This window comes from Notolabrus celidotus, chromosome 11 (assembly GCF_009762535.1).
Source record: "Notolabrus celidotus isolate fNotCel1 chromosome 11, fNotCel1.pri, whole genome shotgun sequence".
Classification (NCBI taxonomy): domain Eukaryota; kingdom Metazoa; phylum Chordata; class Actinopteri; order Labriformes; family Labridae; genus Notolabrus; species Notolabrus celidotus.
The window spans coordinates 1461220-1477845 of record NC_048282.1 but is presented as its reverse complement, the minus strand read 5'-3'; the positions used below and the strand labels follow the sequence as shown (position 1 = coordinate 1477845).

Sequence of the window (16626 nt, the reverse complement as noted above, 5' to 3'; positions counted from 1 at the left end):
GCAACAAAAGCAGCCCTAGCTAAGAACATGAATCAAAATTGTGCAATTATGTGTCTGTGTGTGTGTGAGTGTGCGTGTGTGCATGCCTGCGTGCGTGCGTGTAAGGTAGCCACCTGTCGAGTGGAAACAGGTCTAAAAATGTCCACAAGATGGACTCCTTCCTCAAATGTGTTCACTGTCCTGAAGATGGTGTTGATCAGGCCCTGCATCATTTTTTCCAGATCCTTTATAACGTCACGGAACCTGTAAATCAAAAAGAAAACATCAAAACAAACAAACAAACACATATATATATAAATCATCGATAAAGCAACATATGTTTAACCCTATAACGCCAAGCGTATCATATTTGATACATCAGTTTTTGAGACCTCTCTATCACCAGTTTGATATATTTTTCAGAAAAAACTGATGTATACGATCAGATACATGCAGTGCACGGATAATCCACCAGGTGTGAGTAAGTCATCAGCTGTGGATCAGAGACCCACTCAAGGTTTCTCAGGTTTATTTATACCAATTTTGATAAACTTTCAAATTGTTCCTGAAACTTCAAGAGGAATAGTTACTGGTTTAAAGCAATGTAAAAATAATCAACCTAATTTATAGTCAAACCGAGTTGAAAATGTGTGTATAAAATTAATACAGCAGGTATATAAAGTCATTTATTTGGAGATCTATCAATCATCATTTTATTACATTTCATACATTATTCCATAAAGCAACATAGTCTTTTTATTATTTAAGAACATGTTTGAATGACATAATGAGGTATATTTAGAAATAGAGTAAAGTAGAAATTCGGATATTTGAACACTCTGCTGGTCGCAGCTAAAAAGGTGTTAACCAGGAAATGGTTGACACAGGAGAGCCCAACTCTAAATGGATGGATGTACATTACAATAGATATTTACAACATGGAAAAGACTACAGCACTTGTTAATCACAGGTCAGAGCAATTCACTGCTAACTGGAGAATATGGGTTAATTTTGTAACCCTCCATAAACTGGATTTTATTTTTACTGCTTATTAGTTTTATTGTATATTTTAAGTAAAGGAAAGACTATCATCAATCAATCAATCAGAATTTATTTATAAAGCGCTTTTCATACAATGACATTGTAACACAAAGTGCTGTACAAGAAAAACAACTTCAAATAGAATAAATTAAGAAAAAGATCCCAGCCCCAGCCCCGACCCCAAACCCACCCCACAATCCTAAGGTTAACAACACAATATACAACAATAGTAATAAAAACAATAAAATAAAATAAATAAATAAATAAAAAATCTAAAGAAGTTGCTGAACGAACTGAGGAAACGCTCTCATGTTATCTTAATGAGGAAACACTGGAGGAAACATAAGATGTTAAAACTCAAAACAGGAAATTAAAACCACCAAAGTAAAATACATTTCTAAGATAATAAAGGACTAAAGTTTTAAACCATTAAAAGAAAATAAGATGTGAGACTTATAAATAAGTAAATAAATAAATAAAGTAGAATAAAAGTGACTAAATTTGAAATAGATAATAAATAAATAAATAAATAGATAAAACTGTTAAGAATAAAAATAAAACTTAGTTAAAAGCGAGACTAAAAAGGTATGTCTTGAGTTTGCCTTTAAAAATATTTATGCTCTGTGCAGCCCTCAGATCCTCAGGCAGGGTGTTCCACAGGCGTGGGCCGTGATAATAAAAAGCCGCCTCACCGTGGGTCTTAGTTTTTACGTTTGGTACAATTAAAAGTCCGCTACCTGAAGATCTGAGGGCTCTCACTGGCTCATATGATAAAAGCAAATCTGATAAATAAGAAAAAATTGGTGTGATGTGGGCCCTCTTTCTGATCTTTGTCAGCATTCTAGCTGCTGAGTTCTGGAGCAGCTGAAGCTGAGAATTACAATAGTCAATTCTACAGGTTATAAAAGCATGAACTAGTGTCTCTACATTGGCTTGAGAGAGAAACTGACGCACTTTGGAAATGTTTTTTAGGTGATAAAAAGCCTTTTTTGTTATTTCTCTAATGTGTGGCTCAAAACTGAGGTGTGAGTCAAAGATCACACCCAGGTTCTTTACCTGCTCACATGGTTTTAGAGCCAGTGCTTGGAGTTTGGTGTTCAGTTTCTCTCTCTGAGGTCCAGTACCAATGACTAAAACCTGAGTTCTGTCCTGGTTGAGCTGTAAAAAGTTCTCTGCCGTCCATGACTTAATATCTAAAATACACTTAAAAAGTGTGTCAGTTGTTCCTGGGTCATCAGGAGACACGGCGATATAGAGCTGTGTATCATCTGCATAGCTATGAAAGTTGATGCCATGCCTCCTGATGACACTTCTGACGGGGAACATATAAAAATTAAAAAGAGTTGGGCCTAAAATTGAACCCTGGGGAACCCCACAATTCATTTTGTAACTTTTTGATCTGTGTTCACTCATGCTGACATAAAATTCTCTGTAAGTAAGATAGGATTCAAACCAGTTAAAAACAGTGCCAGAGATGCCAATAAAATTGTGAAGTCCGTTTAAAAGAATTGTGTGGTCAACAGTGTCAAAGGCTGCACTCAGGTCAAGCAGCACAAGAACCGAGGGCATCCTTTGATCCATGTTGGACCTCAAATCACTTAAAACTTAGACCAGTGCAGTCTCAGTGCTGTGATTTGTGTGAAAACCTGATTGGTAGATTTCACCGATGTTAAAAGAGTTCATAAAATCATTTAGCTGATTAAAAACAAGCTTTTCTAAAATCTTACTTAAAAATGTCAGATTAGAGACTGGCCTGTAATTATCAAGCATGGATGAATCCAGATTGTTTCTCTTCAGAAGAGGTGTAACCATGGCGGTCTTAAAAGCAGTGGGGAAAACACCCATCTGAAGAGAATAATTGAAAATGTTTAATAACTCAGGATAAAAATGGCTATAAACTGTTTTAAAAAAGGATGTTGGGATTGGATCTAAAAGACAGGTTGCTGGGCTAAGTTTGGAAAAAACTTTGCCCAGCATGTCAGCATCAACAAGGACAAACTTCTCCAGTGTTTCCTCATATAAAAACAAAGACTCTGAGGTTTTAACATTCCTTGGGTGGCTGTGAGAGAGATTTTGCCGGATGGACTCTATTTTACCTGTGAAGTGGACTGCAAAATCTTCACATGCTGCGTCTGAATCATAGACTGTAAAAAATATGGACGTAGTATCCGTGACTTCACCCATCTGTTCCTGAGAGCTGTTTTGAAGCAAATCGACGGCGGCAGCCATATTGGTAATGCGGAACTCAACTAGGCAGAGTGTGACGTAGTGTGAGTCTCTTAGCCAATGGCTGTGTGTTCCCGACCGGGAGTCACGTCAGTCATGTCCTTATTTGGGCAAAACTCATAATCTTAATATCTTCTGAACCGTCACGTTAGAAAAAAATTCACCCCCCGTACAGTGTGTGCCATTAGAGAGATTAGCTTCATAGGGCCAAGCCGTTTTTTGAACCAGGCTGTAAACATGTTTATTAATGCTGCAAAGGTCGTCTTTTTCCCATTCATATCTATGTGGTTTCCGGTGTTTCTGCAGCCAGCCTCAAGAGGATTTTCGATGTATTGCAGTTTATATCACTTCCGCATTGGCTTCATCGTTTGAGACCGGAGTTTGCCGCTTGGTCTGAATATACACTGCACTGTTGATTAAAAGCAGGATTAATTAAACCGTTGATTGTTGAGAACAGGATTTTTGTGTTATTGCGGTTGTCATTTATCAGCTTTGAGAAATGATCTTTTCTTGCTTGTTTTACTGCTTTGTTGTAGATATTCATTTGTTCCTTAAAAAAATGTGATAATTAACTGTTAGTTTATTCTTTCTCCACCTTCTTTCTGCTACTCGACAGTTTCTTTTCAGTTGGATTATATCTTTGTTTCTCTAGGGTGGCGTTGGATTTGTTCTTATCTTTTTCAATTTGAGTGGTGCCACTGTGTCCAGAGTTGATGGAAGTTTACTGTTAAAACTGTCAACGATAAAATCACAGGAAGAAGTTAAAATATTTGGAGGAGTACTACGTAAAAAATCAATACAATTTGCAGCCACTTCAGTAGTAAGAAAGCGTTTCCTAACAGTTCGCTCAGGGATCTCTTCTTGTATAAAATCATTCACAGTAAAAAACACACAGAAATGGTCAGACAAGCCCACGTCCATAACTGACGATATGCTAGCTGACAGGCCATAGGTTAAAACAAGATCTATGGCCTTTGCTGTGAGTGGGCTGGGTGACGTGTTGGATAAAATTCATACAGTAAATTAAATGTAAAAACTGTGAGTTAAAAGAGTCTGATTGATTGTCCACATGGATGTTAAAATCACCTAAAATAATAATTCTGTTGTACTTTGTGTGTATGATGGAGAGTAATTCTGAACATTCGGAGATAAAAGAGGAGCATCGTTTTGGGGGTCTATAGATTATTAAACACGGTATGGGTAGGCTGCTAAAAACAAAAGAATGATATTCAAAAGAAGTAAAATCACCAAATCAAATGTCTTTAAAACCATGAGATGCTAAAAGAATTGTTGCTGTTCCCCCACCTCTTTTATCTTTTCTAAAAGAATGTGTAAAAATGTAATTAGGTGGAGAAGCTTCCAGCAGGGTTGCAGATCCATCAGTGCTGAGCCAGGTTTCAGTTAAAAACATAAAATCAATATTGTTATCTAAAATCAGGTCGTTAATGAGAAATGTTTTGTTTGAGAGAGATCTGGTGTTCAACAGTGCCATGTGCAGTGTTCTGGGTGAAGTTGTTCTATGTGTTGGAGTAGCAGATGGTGTTTTATGTGTGACAATAGGTCTGAGGTTTCTTAAATTAGCCCCTGCTGGCAGTTCTGTGTTGTGTTCCATGTGCTGTCTTTTAGTGATGATGGTGGGACTTGATGGGTTATTGAATGGATCAGGGGGTCCGAGTCCAGTAAAGCATGTAGTACTGTTAAAAGTGGAACTAAAATCGTAGTGACTAGGACCTGGGGGACATCAATCAGAGACGGGCTGGTCAGCAGGTGCGGGTGTGTTGTGGTGTGCGGTGGGTGTGTCAGGGACGTGCTGCTTACCGTGTGCTAGGTTAACGGACAGCAGACGGCTACCTGCTGTGTTCACATGAAGTCCGTCTGCCCCGAACAATATGCCTCCTGTCCCAGAAAAGATTAAAAATGAAGCCCATGTTGTGGGACCCACAGACCGAAGAGAGCCAGGTGTTGAGGCTGAGCAGCCTGCTGAACCACCCTACACCTCGGCCGCAGGTGGGGGTGGGGCCGGAGATAATGACTTTGATGTCAAACTGTTTGACAGTGTTGAAAAGGGTGAGGAAGTCCCGTTTAAGAAGTTCGGACTGCTGTTTGGGGGTGTCGTTGGTTCCTGTGTGGATGATGACTTTTTCAGCAGTAGGATGGGATTTCAGGATTTTGGGAATTTCTTCCATAATGCCCTGCACAGTTGCGCCTGGGAACGGTATGGTGAGAGTCCCCTTCACTCTTACGTTCCTTACCATGGAGTCCCCGATGATCAGGGTTGATGGAGGAGCTGTGTGGTCGCCGCGGAGGCCGCGCTGTGGACGGGTGGTGGTGGCTGGGAAGTGTCGCGGCGGGTAACTGGTCTCCTTACCAGCGGAGGGACACCTCGCTGCCTCTGGATGGATGATACTTCCCGAGCTTCTCCTCATCACGGCCTCCTTTGGCAGCCTGCGGCGGGCGGTGGAAGAAGACCTGCCGCTCAGGAGAGCGTTTTACTAGAGGAGGAAAGTCCTGCTTGCTCAGGATGTCAAACCTGTTGCTCAGCGGGAGATCCTGGGGTGGAGAAAAGGTGACAGCAAGCTGTTTCCTGGTACCGGGCTCATGCCTCCGCGCGGGAGTTTCTCCCGATCCCGGACCCTGCCCAGGGCCGCGTCAGACGAGTGGTGAACTGCACACAACCAGGTCGTGAAGAACGTGCCCATTGTTGGTGATCTTGGTGATCATAGGATATATTCCCTTTCTTTTTATTGTGGTACAGCAGTCCAGGGGTCCTTGTGAAGTGAGGTAGAGCTCACCGGAGCCTTTGGTTTAGCCCCGAGCCGTAGCCAGCGGTCCTCTGGAGCCTTGCCTGGGGCAGGAAGAGGAGGAGCAGCGGCGGTGTGGACGCTGGCCGGTGAAGTGTAGGGTGCCGTGTCATTCAGCTCTTCGGCTCTGGAGGTGGCTGATGCAGGGCCGAAGAGGATTGTGTCAATGTACTTCTCTGCTTCTTGGATTTTGTAGAGTGTGGATATTCTTTGCTCCAACTCGAGGACTTTCTGGCCAAGACTGACACAGCTCTGGCAGCCAAACGGCGAGGTAAGTGGAGCCATGTTTACCTGAGCTTATGCCCGGTTTGTTTCTCCAATAACCAATTATCCAGGGAGTTGATTATTGAAACCCCAAGTGCAGTAAAATCTATCTTTGAAAGCTATTGGAGTCTTAAAAGCGCAGCGTAAAAACAATTGCGTAAAACCGGTTAAAAGTTAGTTAAAAGTCAGTTCACCACAGAGCACTTGGCGCCGAGACGCAACGCCAACGCATGCGCACTACACAAGCATTGGCTCCATTGGGATGCGCACAAGTTTGTGGTGCTCATGTACGCGTCAACCACTACTCCCTTCTTGTACATAATTTGCTTTTAGTTTCTATTATGTTATTTCATTCCGTTGGTATATATGTGGTTTTGAAATTAGGATTTCAAAGCTTATGTGGAGAATGTAGAGATGATGTATATACCCTGGAAGTGTTTAATGCAAAATGTCAATAAAAAATAAATTATTAAAAAACAAAAAGAAATTTGGATTTTTATGACGTATATTGTATTTTTATAGATGCAACCTGCTGTATTACGATGACTGATGACTGGTTGAATGTTGCCATGGCTCCCTAGTAAATAATTATCTTTTGCTCATTGAATTCCACTAAAAACTGAACAATTAAGAGAAGAAATATGCAATTAATATATTATTTTAATGTGTAGTAGATACAAAATATGTATGTCGTTGTCATGCAATATGGAAAAAAATAATTTCTGTTTGAAATTACTTTGGGAAACATTTGAAGGAAACTCAAAGTTTAATAGGCTAAGAAAAAGTTTTAGTTTGTTTAAAAAATAAAAATCTTTGAGCAAAAAAGTTGACACTGAAATGCCTGATGTATCAAATATGATACAAATTAAAACTCATATGAAAATTGATTTTTAATTTCTTTATTTTCATTTGTCAGAAGGTTCAATAAACACTCAATTTTCAAAGAATTAGAATTTTCTGTCAATTATTTGATGGTTCAGGCTTTATAGGGTTAATGAGAAGCTCCATAGGTTGTTTTATTGTATAAACATTGTGCATGTTGAGGTGATGTTAAGGGTTACCTTTGTCTGAGTTTATTTGGTTTAATTTCTACTGATAATAATAATTAATAATCAGACTTACAGAACACTTTCTAAGGTACTTAAAAATGCTTTACATGAAGTGCAAAAAAGATAAAGGTATAAGAGACCGTAGACCAACCTGTTGAATTCTTGAAACCAAACGGTGTTCTTTACATCAAAGATGTTCTCAGAGAAAGAGCGCAGGTTGTGGAGACCGCGGTGGAACATGTCCTCCGACCTCAGCAGGGACTGGGTGAACTCTGGTCCTCGAAAACCACCGAAGACTCGCATGGCTTTCTGTTGACCGTCTTCCCAACGGGCAAACTGATGCTGGCACTCACATACCTTCAAACAAAGGCAAGAGGAAATAATCAACAGAAAGTGCTTCAACGTGTATGAGGAAAAGATCCTGTGACATATCTGAACAGGATTGGATTCAAGGTTATATTTCCTTGATGTAAAGACAGGAAAAGTCCCCCAACAGCTACATCTTACACTTCAAAGAAACACAAGTTGTACTGAGAGGAAGTGTAGCTGTACAGCACACTTCAAGTCTATTAATGTGTTTGAGTGACTGAGGGAAGAATCACCTCGAGCAGGTCTTTGAATCTCTGAATGAAAGCATCAACCACCACAAAGATGCTGGCATCGTCCAGCAGCCACTTCTTTTGGGCAAACCTGAGAGCAAAGCAAGAAGGTAGAGGATAGATAGGAAGAGTAAGTACAGAGGATTGAGTCAGAAAACCATCTCAGCTGTTTATATTTTGGTATCAAACTGTCACCAAAATGTTAGGTTGTCAAAATATTACGTCATGTATGAGTTAAAACCATCTCAAGCTTTCAGGTTATCAAATCAAGGACTTTGTGTTTGACAGAACTCTGAAGGGTTCATTGATTTCTTCATGTAGAGCCATGCGGCAACCTCCGGTCTTAAAATATGAAGCCCATGAGCAAGTGTTGTAAACTGCAGTTCATGGAGCGTCCACTAGAGGCTGGCTGTAGAAACACTAGAAACCACATACACACCCATTCAAAGAGACGATCTTTACAGCAGAAATAAACATGTTTACAGCCTGGTTCAAAAGACAGTTTAGGTCTGAAGAGCTCATTTCTCTGTCAGCACACACTGTATGGGGGGTGAATGTTCAGAACTCTGTGTTTTGGAACAGGGGTTCCCAAGCTTTTCAGCCTGCGACCCCAAAATATAGGTGCCAAAGACTTGCGACCCCCACTGTCCCTCAAAGTGATTTAACGTGGCTTAATTTAGCTGGTCTGCAGAAAATGACCCTACTTATATGAGCATGTGTCTGTGTTTCCTGTGCTGTTATGAATTAACCTGCTGCCACTGATGCTTTTGATAATGAACTGTTCACTAACCCTAAACTTAGGAGTCATCGGGAAACAAAGAAAGGCAGAAAACTCATTACACTTTATATTTTCAAGGTTTTACTTCAAGGTTAGCTACTATTTTTGTCCATAATTTTTACTATAATGGGTAAAATGTACTATTTTTAGATAACTTTGGTCATTCAACTTTTTTATTGCATTTTTATTGCTCTTTCAGTATTTCTTTGTTCACCACAAGTTAACAAATTATATATAAGTAATACAAAACCAACAAAGAGAAGAAAATAATAATAATAATCATAATAATAATTATGATTATAATAATAATAATCATAATAATCATAATAATAATTATGATTATAATAATAATAATAATAATAATAATAATAATAATTATTATTATTATTATTATTATTATTGTTATTATTATTATTACAGTAACTTACTTTCAGAGTCTACACTTTTACATACCAACATTCGTTAATGACCATGCCGTGAAGATTTTTTAGGTGCCAAACGCCACATGTCACGTTTACTGATTGACAGTGGCAGTAACCACAGCCCCTTTGACAAGTTTACAGAAGGTTATGATCATATGCTTTATGAAGAGTTTCATCAAGTTTAGCCTCCCAGCATGATGAGATATGAATATCAAAGATCAATCTGATCAATACAAGTAATACAATAAATAAATAAATACAATAAATAAGATAAATAAATGTTAAAGCAATGATTATAATAATGATGCAGTCCAAGACTAAAATAAATGACTCCAAATTAAAAGCTAGATTAAAAAGGGAAGTCTTAAGTTTACTTTTAAAAAGAGGTGACATTTAGGGTGGAGCGTTTTCTCATACTCAGTGCATGTTTTGACGTGTTCTCCTGTCATTTTATGTTCCAGCCCAATCACTGAGGTCCTCGAATGCTTCCCTTTTAAATGTTCCTCGTGTGTCTCACACAGGTACCGGCCAGAGGGCTTTCTGTTTTTATGCCCCTAGGCTGTGGAACTCTTTGCCTCTGGACATGAGAACAGCGAGCTCTCTGGGTGTTTTTAAAAGTAAACTTAAGACTTACCTTTTTAATCTAGCTTTTAATGTGGAGTAATTTATTATAGCCCTGGACTGCATTATCAGTATCATTAATATTATTATTTTTATTATTATTTTATTATTTTATTATCATTGTTATTATTTTTATCATTATTATCTAAACCATTGTTTTAACATGTATTTATTTATCTTATTTATTTATTGTGTTCACCTGATCTCGTTAACTCTACCTTATTTTTAACTTTTATTTCCACTCTTACTTATTTTATTAATTTTACTGTGTTGATTTTCTTTTCTTTTTAAGTATTTCTTATTTTTTCATGCCTTCTATAATTCTACCATCGCTGTTGTTTTCTCACTGTCTGTTACTCTGTGAAGCACTTTGGGCTACATGTTTCTATGTATGAAAGGTGCTATATAAATAAAGTTGAGTTGAGTTGAGTTGAGAGTTGAGTGTTCTCTCTAATCGTCTTTCTGCATGACATAAACTTTAGTGCTTGTTAGATCATGAAGCGATCTATAGTGTACATGTGAATGTAAACCGGATTAGGCAAACTGAACTTTGAGAAAAACATGTCCCTCTCCCTCCCCCTCATTCTCATTACAGCAGGTTGGCATTGATGCCCTGACTCCCGGTCCTTGATCATATCATTTATTAAAGCTGCTGTTGGTAGGAACGTGGTGAAAAAAACTGTAATTTTTTTTCCAGCTGTGTTTGGAGAAAGGTCATAATACCCAGAGACATTCATCAGTAATTGAAGTCATTTGAGATTATTGCTAAATCTCTGTGTTTTCCAATGCCTATTTATTCAGCAATGTTATAATTCCAACCCTCAGTCCTGATTGGTTGTTAGTCCAGCACTACTTCCTCAAAGAGCTTGCACGAGAAGTTCCCAAACAAAGTTTGTTGCAACAACAGCAGACAGGCTAGACACAAACATCCAACTCCTCCTTAGGCCTCGACTGAATACACAAGGAAGAAAACGCAGAAGATACCAAAGACACTTGCTGAGAAGAAAGACAAGTGTAAACATTGGTGTTGCGTTTCAACAATGGCGAGCGCTACGAGAGCAGAGAGGGGAGGGTGGACGGGGTGTGAGAGGAAATCTGGAGGGAGGGGTAGTGTTGACATTCAAAGTCTCTGTCTAAAATGATGATTTCTCCGGGACTACCAACAGCAGCTTTTACTGATTGGTTTCATATTTTAAATGTGATTTCCTGGGCTACAGTGTCAGTGTTTTTAGTGTTAAAATGCTGGTAAATGTAAATTATTAAGCAGATAGGCCGTCAAAAAAGCTCAGCTTTCTGCATGACATAAACAGACATAAAAGCTCCATCCCCTCAAAAGGGCGGGTCTTCCCACCCCCCACCTCATCACCTTCTACAGAGGCACCATAGAGAGTGTCCTGACATACAGCCTCACTTCCTGGTTTGGGAGTCGCAATGAACTCCAGCAGCTAAACAGTAGTGAGGACAGCCGGCAAAATCATCGGTGCCCCTCTCACCTCCTTAATGGAGATCCACCAGCAGCGCTGCATCTGCAGAACCTTCTCCATCCTTAAGGACCCCCACCACCCTCCTCACAGTCTATTTTCCCTCCTGCCATCAGGGAAGAGGTACAGAAGTATCTGCTGCAGATCCAGCAGGATGCTGAACAGCTTCTTCCCACAAGCTGTGAGGACCACAAACAGACTGTGTCCTCTCCTCCTTCACACACTCACATCCAAACAATGTTTCAGCTGACAGCCAGTCACCTGTCAGGATGAATCCCACATAACACTTTACTGACTGATGCACTTTCTACCTTTTGGTGTCATCATGCTGCTAATACTGTGTTTTTTGCATGTGTCTTTAAGTGTTTTAGCTATTTCGTTTCACTGAGTGTGAAAATACAAAGGAAATGACAACAAAGTGAATCTTGAATCTTGAAACCTTGAATGTTGAACCAAAACTTTAGCCTCAGCTAAAACAAGCTTTGAATTTACACTGAGACAAATGAAGACAAAACATTTTGAGGACAACAGATGAAAACCAAACAAACAGGAGAGCAGAGAGCTGGTTTCATACTCAGAGAGACTTTTCATACTTGTTGTTGATGCGGGCAGCCTCTCTGTAAACTTCCTTCCATGACAAGCAGCACTGGATACAGTCATTGAGACTGTTCTTGCTGGATACCACGAAGCCTTCAAAGATCCGGTCCAGAGAGATACTTTTGAAGCACAGGCTGACGACCTCATTACTCATCTGCAACACAAAACAAATACTGTTATTATGAGCAGTGACAGACCTAGTCACAGACACTTGTATTCTTGTTGCATATACTTGAATGATCAATATAGGCCTTTAATGATATACTCATGAAGCTACAGCAGGGAAGAAGGGGATGACATGAGTGGATCTTTAGTTCTGTGCTTCATGTTTTGTTTCCTCCCTGCCTGTTTCTGTATTAGTTATCCTTGTCTGTTATCTTCCTTGTGTTATTAGTGATCCATGTCTCGTGTTGTGTTCCTTTGTGTATTTTCCTGTGTTTCTTTAGACTGTTGTGTTTCCTGTTTTATTTTGTAGATCTTGACCCCTGTGTTTCCAGTTTAGTTTGACTTCCTGCTTTTGTGTTTCCCTCCTCATTAGTTTCGTTAGTGTCCTGTGTTGATGAACCTTTGTATTTAGTTTCTCTGTTTCCCCTGTCCTCAGTTGGATCATTGTACAACCTCCTTATCCTCTCAGTGCATTTCTTCCTCCCAGTGTTTCCTTGTGTTCCCTGAGTTTTCTTTTTAACTTTTGGATTTCGTTTCTTGGACATTTTGTTTTGTTCTTTTGTTATTAAATCTAGACTTTTCTGCACATGGGTCCTCCTCTGTTTGTCCCGTTGTGGAAGGGAAAAGGTGTCCTAATGGTCAAACCCATTTCCATTCTATTCGTGGGATCAAGCTGCAGCTTCAAAAACAAGATCCCTGAAATGTTCAGAGAACGTTGAAACTTGCTGCTGATGAAATGGGGGATTTTACTGTAGATGTTACGGCCACAGCCTCAGTTTCCCTGGCTGTTTTCAAAACCGCCTGCTACATACTACCCTCAAATACTGCATACTGCATACTGCATACTGCATACTGCATACTGCATTTTAAGGTAGTCTGTAGTATGTCTGTTCTGTTGGATCTGGTCTGCAGAGATGCTGGGTCAGGCTTTGCTGGATTTCCAGGTTTCAGAAAGCAGAAGTAAACAAAGACCAAGCTGATAGATAAACTGCTTCTTCAGCATCACTTATGATTTAAAAAGTTAAGAAGTGATTTATACTGAATTTAATAATTTTCACAGCACCTACAAACTGAGTTCCCCATCAAAAAAAGAAGAAGCAATGCTTTAGCGCTGTGCATTGTGGGAAACAATACGTGAGGGAGACTGGTCCGCTGCAGACTGAGACATGTTCCTGAATCAGTACCACATCCGAGTAGTTTTATCATACTGCAGATTTTGCTCGTGTTCACATACTACATACTGAATTTAGACCAAATCAGTACGTACTGCTTGTATAGTAGGAGGTTTGAAAACCGACGTCTCTCTCTGTTGCGTGTGTGGCAGACCTACCATATACATATATACTTAGACGCTGCATTGACTGTGCTTTCCCACTGCTCCCATATGTCAGCATGTTCGCCATATTGAATGTGGCGGGTCTGCCGTGTAAACTAATATAGGTGGATATGAAAACTGTGGGATTTATAAAAAAAAAAAAATGTTTCGTTGCATTTAACTCATTTTGATCAACAGTTTTTACAATAAAGGATTAAAATTAATGTAAGGACTAAAAACGACAATTATTTAGAAAAAAAAAGTCTGTTTATCAAATGAATAAAGGCTACAGCTGGCAGTGAGTCTGCTTTTAGGAGTGGAATGATAGATAAACTACATTAGTGAAATTATAGACATTTTTTTAATTGTATAAAATATAATTTCATGATAAAAAAAACGTGCAGTAGTTACTGTTATACTGTTATATGCCCAACATATTACTGTTTGATCACTTTACTCGTTCTGATCACATTACTCACCTACTATTAGTCTACTTCCATACAGCTCTGTTGACTAGTTTGATCACCTGTATCCATAACCTGCTCCAAATACTTCATCATTCTAATTTCATATTTTCAGCCTGTTCGTGCGTTTAGTTTTTGTTTCCCTCTCCCTTTTCATACCGCTGATCTGAGGCCTTTAAATGCCCACACTGAGGAATATCGTTTTTTAATTGAATCGTATTAAGGTCATTTGTCCATATATTATGTTTATATCATGTGAGGACAAAGTGCTTGACACATTTTAACCAATTGAAGAAGTGAAGGGGTTTACTCTGTCAAATACAGGATGGATGGACTGTTGAGACAGCTGCTGTATGTGAAATAAAAACACAGGACTTTTAGAAGGATGAGTCTCAGTATGTTTAACAGGTGTCCTGGTGTTTCACTCTGTTTAAGCAGTGAAGGAGTTTTTAAAAGTTAAAGGGGACATATCATGCTTTTTTCATCAATATATATTGGTCTAAGAGGTCCCAAAAACATGTATTTAAAGTTTATGCTCAAAAAAACACTTTGAAATCAGATTTTGGCATGCCTGAAAAGTCCTTTTCTTCATTCCTCATCAGAACACTCTGTTTTCCCTCTGACCACGCCCCCTCCGGAAGTGGATGTGCCTCGGCTCTCCAGCACGTTGATCTAATGTTTACATGTTGGCTGAATATACACGGCTGCTCAGAGATCGCGTTACTTCAACCCTCTGAATCTGATCCTGACGGAGAGGCGCCTGTAGCAGGACCTTTCTGAAGGATTGGTCACAGATTTAGTGTTTCTTGTTGTTTTATTTATCAGTATGTAGACGTGTGTCTTGGTACACAGCTACGAGCATGTAGCTATGTGGCTATGCTAACTAGCGCTAGCACTTATCCATGATAAATCATCCACTAGATCTTCAAATCTGCAGACGTGGGGAGTAAACCCGACCTCTGCCAGAAAGGCAGCGGGACCTTTTATGAAGGATTGGTCACAGATTTAGTGTTTCTTGTTGTTTTATTTGTCAGTATGTCGACGTGTGTCTTGGTACACAGCTACAGCTACAGCTATGAACATATAGCTATGTGGCTATGCTAATTAGCGCTAGCACTTATCCATGACAAATAAAAATCATCCACTATATCTTCAAATCTGCAGACGTGGGGAGTAAAACCGACCTTTGCGTTTATTAAGAAAGCCTACAACTAGCATGCCTCCCTCCTAAGCTCCTTGTTGGCACATATTTGTGCAGGTAATGAAAAACGGGGGAGGGATTCAGTATTATTTTATACAGTCTATGGGCTGAACAAGCTCCGAGCTCTGACTCCGTGACAGACCGGATATTGTTGTTACGTAACAAAAACACGGAAGTCTGAAACGGCTCGTTTCACACACATTTACAGAAAGGTGTAGAAATCAAAACAGGGGCAGAATGGATTTTTTTCATTCTTGGGGGGTTTGTAGACATGCCAGGGACACATATTTCAGGTAAAGAACCATTAAAAAGTCAATTTTGCATGATATGTCACCTTTAATGTTCAGGCTGTGGAGACTTCTACTGAACATTTGTTACGTATATTTGAAAAGCTCTGCTAATGATAATAAGTCAAATTTACCCCGGTGTGGTCATATAACAACAATCAGGAGGCATGTTTCTATGTATCTGTGTGCACGCATCTTTACAGATTGACACATTCAACGTTGACGTACGACTCAGCCAGTCAATGCGGCGTCTACGTCTATATGTCTGTGAGTCCTACCTCCTGATTACCTGCTCAAGTCTCTCCACCTCCTCCTCCTTGCTGCACTCCTGCACTCCCATCTACAATTAAGCCAACAGCTTCTCATCCACTCCTCTCCGGATTATCTGCTCCCCTGTTGTGGTATTCAGTCAGCCTCTTCAACATTCAAGGTTACTTTGTGCGAGAAATTACTGAAGACTAATTCTGTGTTTCCCTCGCCTGCCTGCCTGCCTACCTGCCTACCAGCTCCATCAACTTACACCACCTTATTGGATAATAAAACCAGCTCTTGTGTTTGGAGTGTTGCTCTTGGGTCCTTCATCCAGTTTAAATTGTAACAGTGGACAGCCAAAACAAAAACACTTAAATGAAATGGGGAGCACATTGCTGCAAGAAACTGAGTGAGCTAACATGCTAACTAAAAAAAACTAAAAAATGTATGAACGGCAACAACTACTACTACTATCTGCCTCGTCACTATCATCTCCCCCTCTCTCTCTCCAACAGGGTCTCAGCAGATGTGTGTCTAACATGAGTCTGGTCCTGCTGGAGGTTTCTGCCTGTTAAAGGAAGTTTGTCCTTGCCACTGTAACTTGCTAAATGCTGCAAAGTGCTCTGCTCATGGTGGATTAAGATGAGATCAGACTGAGTCCTGTCTGTAAGATGGGACTGGACCTGATCCGGTCTTGATGTTGGGTCTTCGTTAATAATAGAACAGAGAGTCTGAGGAGAACGTTTGTTGTGATTTGATGCTATATAAATGAAGATTGATTGATTGAAACATTAAAAGATATGGTGACAGAACATAATTCCTCATTATTCAGATACCTTGTGGGAGAGGCCAGAGAGCCTCTCAGGGGTGTTGTAGTGAGGGGATCTGGTCCAAATGAAGCGAAAGAGATTGAGAATGTGACGCAGCTTGGGAGTAACTTGGTCGGGTTTGAGCTTTGCAAACTCTTCCACGGGCTCCTTCAGTATGGACAGGAAGGCCAGGTTTGATTTGGCCTCAGATGAGCAATCCTAGAGGTAACACACACAAACACACATCTAAAGAATGCAATATTGACACTTATTAC

The 16626-nt window shown here is 39.8% G+C and overlaps 1 protein-coding gene across 1 annotated transcript in view; it reads right to left on the bottom strand.

Moving 5' to 3' along the window:
- LOC117821481 (dynein heavy chain 2, axonemal-like) overlaps positions 1-16626 on the bottom strand; it is a 116367-nt gene that overhangs the window by 92139 nt on the left and 7602 nt on the right. Inside the window, exons 7-11 of the mRNA XM_034695791.1 lie at positions 16379-16570; positions 11855-12012; positions 7963-8050; positions 7512-7717; positions 114-243 (exon numbers count right to left, since the gene is read on the bottom strand). Of these exons, the coding sequence (XP_034551682.1) occupies positions 114-243; positions 7512-7717; positions 7963-8050; positions 11855-12012; positions 16379-16570 (774 nt within the window). The remainder of the gene's footprint in view (positions 1-113; positions 244-7511; positions 7718-7962; positions 8051-11854; positions 12013-16378; positions 16571-16626) is intronic.